The sequence below is a fragment of the Thermobia domestica genome, chromosome 15 (assembly GCF_964235325.1).
Source record: "Thermobia domestica chromosome 15, izTheDome1.hap1.1, whole genome shotgun sequence".
Classification (NCBI taxonomy): domain Eukaryota; kingdom Metazoa; phylum Arthropoda; class Insecta; order Zygentoma; family Lepismatidae; genus Thermobia; species Thermobia domestica.
In genome coordinates, this window is record NC_137468.1 from 150,139,966 (window position 1) to 150,148,322 (window position 8,357).

At 32.9% G+C, this 8,357-nt stretch overlaps 1 protein-coding gene across 1 annotated transcript; it reads right to left on the bottom strand.

Moving 5' to 3' along the window:
• Positions 1-792: 792 nt before the first annotated feature.
• Positions 793-1,536, bottom strand: LOC145671645 (uncharacterized). Its single transcript, XM_081740845.1, has one exon. It carries the CDS (start codon positions 1,534-1,536, stop codon positions 793-795), a length of 744 nt encoding a protein of 247 aa, XP_081596971.1.
• Positions 1,537-8,357: the final 6,821 nt, after the last annotated feature.

Genomic DNA, 8,357 nt, shown 5'->3' on the forward strand with positions numbered 1-8,357 from the left:
GAAGCTTTGCTTTGTTATAATTAAATATAAACTAATTATTTGCTGAGCAAAACTATATACTTTCATTAAAATTCAACACGTGTTACAGTTTCGCTAACTAACTCTTTGGCTTCATCAGACACTATGTGATACAGGATAACTGTACAATCGTATATACATACAACAGCTAAGATATCTTTCTTCTGATTGGCTACTGGCAGCAGCAAATCCCTTTCAATTATATTTATTTATTATCAGTAGCCAATCAGAAGAAATATATCTTAGCTGTTGTATGTATATACGATTGTACAGTTATCCTGTATCACATAGTGTCTGATGAAGCCAAAGAGTTAGTTGGCGAAACTGAAACACGTGTTGAATTTTATTGAAAATATATAGTTTTGCTCAGCAAATAATTAGTTTATATTTAATCATCATTTCGTTGTGTTAGCTTCACTTCATAGAGCTCGTTATCATAATGGTTCGATTTTTCTTGTTTGACTTTTCTATTGTGGAGAATTTCTTCGGCAGATTTTGAGTATACTTTGAATTATAATGACAATATTTTTTTTAATTTTTTTTAAGTTAGGAGAACATCTTCGATTCTGTCTACAGAGGGATTCTTCAAATTAGATTCATAAAGAATATTTTAGAATTGCTAAACTTATCTAAATGGGAACTTTACGTAATTTCCTGCTGCTAAAGACCTGGATCGCTTCTGTCATATCAATACTGCTAGATATGTCGTTTTCGATAGATAATATTGCTAATGAAGAAAGCCCATCCTCACTCATTGTCGACCGCAAGTATGTTTTAATCAGTTTCAAACGCGATAAACTTCTTTCTGCTGATGCTATCGACACAGGCAGTCAGAATAACCCGCAAAGCTACTTCTAAATTAGGATACTCTTCTCCTAACTTATTTTTCGCTATGTATTTCATGGCATTTTTTATATTACCACCACTGAAAACAGGACTGAACATTTTCAGTTCCTCAAATAGTTCAAAACCATCCACATCTGACATATCGTGCATTGAGAGAGCAAACTGAAGATCTTTACAACTAGCCAGCAGTTCCCCTTCTGTCAGACTTTTTAGAGAAGCAACATCGTATAAAAATACAAACATCTCGTGATACTTCCTTAGCGCTTGAAATCGAGGTTCACAACTTTGTGCCAAAATATCAATAATAACATAGAAATATTCAATTTTGAATTTGTCTTCACTTGACCATATTACCTCATCCTGCGCTTCGTATGTGAACATCCTTTTCTTTTTATGTATAACAACTCCTTTGAATTTTGACTGGATGCCAATACCACTCACTAATTCACTTGCTGTGATCTGAACTGACTGAAAACCTTGATCTCTGTATGTCTGCAGCCACTGTTGAAAACCAATCACATGCTTTAAAGCAACATCTATCTGGGAATCTACTCTTTGCCAAACTTTACTGATATTGTTAATCTGTACCAAAATGTCATACCAAATAATAAGAGAAACAATGCATTCATAAGACCTTATTTCCTTGATGAGAGACTGACATTCACTTGCCATAAAACAGTCACTAACTTACTAAAGCCTCACAAACTTCTTTCAGTTGGTGTCTCACGGCTTTCACTCTTTCCACTCTGCACTTCCACCTAGTTTCACACAAAGGTTTCAGAGTTAATTTGACCTTGGCTTTCAGAACTTCCCATCTGGCGCTTGAACCAGAGAACAAAGTAAAAAGTCTCTGTAAAATACCAAAGAATAATTTGGCTCCAATGCAAGAAGCTGCAGCATCTTCAAGTATTAAATTCCAGCTGTCAGCACCGCAAGGTATGAAGAAAGCTAGAGGGTTCAAGGTTTGAATCCTACTTTTAACATCACTTTTTTACCCTTCATATTGGCACAGTGTCATACCTCTACCCTCGACAATTATCAATTGATAAGCCACAACATTCTATTTCTCTTAAAATGACGCTTGTGAGTTCTGCTGCAGTAGTTTTCTCAACTGCTAGAAATCCGATAAAGTGTTCTTCAATGTCTCCCGTCGTTCTGTTTACGTATCTTAATATAATCGACATTTGTTCAGTTCGAGATATGTCCCTCGTACAGTCTAAAATGATAGAAAAATATTTGTTTTTCTTGACATTTTCGATGATTTTATTTTTTGTCTATTTAGCTAGTAGATCTATTATTTCATATTGGATGTCTTTACTAAGGTAATGATCTTTCACACTTTTGTTAATAATATTGCTTAGATGTTCTCGTAGAATAGGATCAAATTCTGCAATTAATTTAACTAAGTCCAAAAAATTGCCACTCCTTTTTGCACTCAAATGTTCTTCATGTACTTTGAATGCCATATTATGCCTCACCAGATACTGACTTATGCGCATTAGTCTCTCTAGAATATCTTTTCAACGTTTCTTTTCTGCTTCCAGTTGCGATTTATACAAAGAATCTAATGTTTCACCTAATCTTAACCTCTTTTCTAACTCCAAACACTTAAGAACATAGTCTATATGAGATGTACTAGATTCATGATTTCTAATAATTTTATTAAGATTTTTCCAGTCAGAACATCCTTCATTTGAACTCATCGCTGTAGTTCTGGGCTTAAATAGTCGACAAGAAAAACAGAAAACAGCGTCTTTTGACTCTGAGTAAATCAACCATCGATGATCTTGTTTTTCTCCATTACACATAAAACGAGTGTAATGAAATGAACTAAAATGCCGACCATTCTCACTTTTTGGAAAATCCTCTCTTTGAATACGAACTGGGCCTTTACGAACAAGTTCAGTCCTTCCTACATTTCCTATAAACTCTGGCCAAGAGCCGGGATCACTTTCTACAACTAAGCTGATTTGAACAGGATCCGAGGTGTTATATATATTTTCTTCGGTAACTTCTTCGGTTTCTTCTTCAACTTCATTTTCAATTTCATTTATCGTGATTAATTCATCATCTTCTGGCTCAGACACGACTTAGAGATGGTTCTGAACTTGAACTTCAGACTCAACATCCATCTGCTGTTTGGGTTCAATTTAAATTTTTTTTTTCATTGATCCTTTTAAGTTATCTTTCTCCTCCATTCTCTTTGCTGCTTTTTTCCTTTTAGCACTGCCGGATTCATACTTCCTACTTTTGTCGCAATCTCTTGAAGACATTTTTTCTGTTGGAAAAGGAACACAACACAATTCCATCATTAGGTTATCAATTTAGAAATTATTGCTGGAAGACAATGTTGTATAATAAGAAAATAATTAATGACGCACCTGTACTCAATGAGATTGATGTGCGCCTGGGTAACGTGAGACACTCTTTTAACACAGTGTTTCGAAGTCTGCTATAAACTGTAAGCGCCGTCCTGTATAGCCCGCTGCTGACACATTACATTAAAAAAAAAAAAAAAAAAAAAAAAAAAAAAAAAAAAAAAAAAAAAAAAAGGAAGCTACGCAAGATCTTCCACTATGGAACGAGAACTTTCAAGAAATTAGGAAATATCGATTAGAAAAGTAGGTAAGAAGTAAGGAAGCATACTATCCTGAAGTCGAGGAAAATTTACGTGAATAGATGTCTAGGAGACTCTGGTCTTTTCTTCAGAAGGAAACAGAAAGTCTGTCTATACATATTAAGGTTATATGCCTTCAATATGAAATAGAATAAAAATTGTCATGAAGAATGTTTAAGGAGCTGGGAAACAGGTGCAATTCAATGTGTAGGAGAAGAAGGGGAAGAACGTGTAGATTACTTATCTATTATCGGGATCATACGTCTGAAAATGGAATATCAATATTAGTGTGGATTATCGCCCCCAAACTCGTCTCGAATTTATCCGAATGCAGATCACCACAATACGCCACTGCTCTCTGTCGAATACTTTGTGGAAAGGAAGAAAAAATAATACCACAAACTTTACAGCATAAAATTATGCTGTACTTTGGACCTTTCAACAAAAACTGCGCGCTTCACCAACACAATCCCTCTTATCCTCCTTGCCGCGTTACGCAATATACGGACGGCCCTAAAAAAACATTTCTTGAAATAATGTGCATGTAAAAATGACTATATTTTTCATTTTAAGGATGTATTGCTGATAAAATGTTTTCTCAGTGTCAATAATCATTATGACTTGACAATATTACTAATTCAGTAGATATGACTTATCAACAATGAACATAAACATAACACTGACTTATTATTTTAATAGGTCATTTTTAACAAAGCTACCTATCCGTTGCTGTAATAAATTAATATAGACTCCTATCTTATTTTACGCTATATATTTCATGTCATTTTTAATATTACCACCACTGAAAACTCGTTATTATAACATAACTCAATACAAACTAAAACATATCGACGAGTTGATACTAATATTTATTTATAATTATTCAATTACGTTATCTTCGTATCTTTAAATGAGGCACTTACCTAGTTGTCAATCAGAAGAAACTCTCAACGTAGAAACTATGTAATACTTATTTATAGTTTAACTTATAAGTTAATTATGTAATGTAACACATATTATTAATACAAGAATTCTAACCATATAGCTATTTTTCTTCGCGAAAGTTTACCACCACCAGCTTTTAATTATCACCTACACTGGTCAAGAAGCGGCGAATCGTTCCATTACTCACCTTGACATTGTGATACATTGTTGTCAACTTTACCAAAAAAAAAAATCCCTAAACGAGCAATTTTAATATCAGCACATTCGGCAAGTCAGATTATTTCCTTAGAGCGCGGGGCACTAGGCGGTTGCCTACTTCGCCTATGCCTAACGCCGCTTCTGTCCCACACGTATAATAAGGTTGAAATATGAAATGGAAAGTATACTCTTACACACAGTAGTTCATAAGCAATCCATGATGAAGTGGTGTGCTATGTGAAGGAAACATGCACAGTGATCATGCGTAACCACACAAGTGTCACGTTCCTGCCCTGACTCTGTTAGATAGCATTCATGCTTTCTGGGGACATCTAGTACAAGTTCGTTTGTGTTGTTATATTTTTGGATTTAGGGGCCAGAATTTTTTGAATTAAAATTTCTTACTTTCTTCGTATATTTTCTTTATTTTTTGTTGGTTCAGGCTAGCTTAAGTTAGATTAGATTATATTAGGTTAGGCTGTTTAGGTTAGATTAGCTTTGTATTGGCCCCCCAGTTCTAAAACTATCCCGTTTGTATTTTAAAGTTATTTCGTGCTTTATGCACTACAGTTTTATGCCGTATATGGACGCACTCTATTTATACTCTGCCCTACTAAAGTAAATCTGCACAGAAAACTGCTACTCTTCTTTATTAAAAAAAAGACACTAAGACAGTAAGAATGAATTTCCTGCTATGAGAAGTTTATATTTCATGAATATAAGTATGCCGCCATAAAATGGAATAGCATAGTAAAAAAAAAAAAAAAAAAAAATATATATATATATATATAACAGTACAAATAAAAAGAGAAACTATAAACTATAAGGTTTATCATATTATCAAGATTAGCATACAGGTGAATCTACAATTAAGCTTTATTAACAATACCCAAATAGAATTATCACGAGGTTAAATCTTAAATTGAATGCCTACCAAATTTCTGAATTTAACTTCGTAATAACCGGAATAAATTGATGACTATTTACCTCAATCAGTAATTTGAATACAAAATGAACTGGAACTGCAATAACTACATCATAATTTTGCCACACTTTCTTAATCTTGATCTTGGATCCAGTCGTGGGTTTTTGTCTATTATTATGAGGCAGCCTTATTAAGTTAAAATCCAGTATTTTCCTTTGGTTGTTATAAGGTAAAATGGTTATACATTATTAAATGATGCTTTTTTTAAATATATCTATTTTTTATGATATTTATTGTATCCAGTAAAAATTCATAGGGAAAGGTGAATTTCTAGGTCTAGATTTGATGTCTCTAAATGGTTGCCTTGATAGTTTTGCTATTATTTTGTTACTATTTTTTTTTAAATATTTTCCATACGGACTCGTCTAAGAAATATATTTGTTTCCATTCGGTTATGATGCTTAGTTCCATGAGCGCTTTCGCTAAATACTTTATCATATTATTTTTAATGACTGAATTTAGTTTCCTGTAAAAATTCTATTATTGATTTAATTAGATCCCAGTTGTTTGTTGCCAATAAGTTTTTGATTGAATAAAGTCCATATCCCAGTTGTCTGTGAAATTTTTCTAACATGTATTTTCTTTCTTTTGCAGTTTGCTCACAGACCAAAATTATATGATCTATTAATTCAGTCTGCTTGTTGCACCAGCACAAATTTTTTTGAGATTTATTAATTTGATATAACTTATACGGCGTTTATGCAGTATTGAAAAGCAAACGGTAAACTAGAATTGTTTCGTATCTATTCCATATATGTATAATATTCCATGGTTTAGTTTTATTTAAATCCATGATATTCCAGTAATATGTTCCTGGTCCCACTTTGTTTTCTAATTTCCAATCATACACCAACTTTAACTGTTTTAGTTTAACTACTGTTTTGAAATTTAAATGACTAGTTTTGATTAAAGCTGATTGTCCTTCATTTCACTTTTTTTATTTCAGCTATATCAGTTCCATCGTAGAATTTTATGTTTGAGTGTAATTTCGCATCCAGCAATGTTATATTATATTCTTTTTCATGTTTATATAGAATGTTGATATTTAATAAGAGCCATTTAGTTTAACTTGTCCAGTTAGTCTTTTGTATAGTATTGTGTACACTGAGTGCGTCAGAGCATATGCATGAGTTGTACAACTAGAGTTTTTTAATAGTAGAAGATCTTGTTTGATTGCGAAAGCTTCTTCTTCAAAAATTGAAAAAAAAAATCGGGAAGTTTAAGCATTTTCGTAATATTTAAGCTAGGACCTATAATTGCTGTGCCAACTTTTTTTTTTTTTTTTTTTTGAATATTTAGACCCATCTGTGAAAACTAATGTACAAGTTGTGGATAATTGATCCAAATGAGAGTTCCAAATATTTTTGTTAATTTTTTGTAATATATCTAAATTTATGGATGAAAAATATTTCGGCATAATGATCTTTATATGTATTAAATTACTATTGTAATTAGTCATATAGCATGGTATAGATGGTGTTTCGAAAATCATTTTTTCATAAATTTTTACATTATTGAATGCTCGAACAATCCATGGTAAATTGTTTCTATACGGTAACCTCTTATCTTTTCCTAATTTGTATATTATCTGATGAAGTATTTCGACGATAGGATTTTTTGTTTTCTTCATCCTTGATACAATGAAGTTTTCTGCTAGTTTAGATATTTAAATATGTAGAGGAAATGTACCAGTTTCATCAAAGACAGCGTTCCTCGGACAAAAACTGGGTTGTGAAAGTATGATTTTAAGCATGTCATATATGAAGTTCGTTAGTTTTTGATAAAAGTAATTCATGTTCTTCGTATAAAATATACTGCTATATAAAATTTCACTTATTACACATTATATAAGAATTTTATTAAGATATATTGGGTTTATTCTCCATCTTTTGATACTTAAGCTTTTAGGCATGTTATGGTATTTATTAAGAGTTGCTAATAAATGAGATACACAACCTTTCCAATTCATTCTTTTATTTAAATGATTCCAGATATTTAAAATTGTGATTATTATGTCCCTTTATATTTATCTCTGAAATAGTATACTGCAGTTTTCTCGTGAATACAGTATATTTGCTTTTATTCCAATTAAGTTGGATCACTAGGTGCAGTAGCGGTTTCTGACGTAGGGCTACCGGGCTACAGCACGCTTCCTATGTTTGTGTATTTGTGTTAGACTAATTTTAGTTCAAAAAATTTTCATCTATTCATCTGTTTAAACTGTTCATCAATTAACAAAATACAGAACTTTCCCATGACGATCTTTTTCGAGCGTGGAGCGCGATTATCAGCGACCTCAGCAGTGTGGAAGTTGTACTAACGAACCGAGCGGGCTGTACTGAATGGAGCCCGCTTGAACTATACAAGCCTATATCTCTAGCATGGAGCAAAGATCTCAATATGCCTTGTCCACTTTCCTTTTTTTACACCCAGAATAGCTTCCACCGTGCTGTGTTAGGTTGAGCCCGAAGACATTCTGCGCAAGCGCTAAGTATTCCTCTTTCTCGCTTTCTTTTGTTTACTGGCGGCGCTCGCCGCTCGGTTTTGTCTTTTCTTCTCCTTTTTATTTTCTTTAATCCTAAAGGTCCGGGAACCCAGAATTGTCGGGAGTGTATATTAAATGAATTGAACATTTTTGACATCGGTAATAAGGGATCAATTAATGACGTACAATCTAAAATTAAAGAACACTTTCCTTTGGCACACTACGTCCATTGTTAACCAATTAAATTTGATAATGGGAAGAAC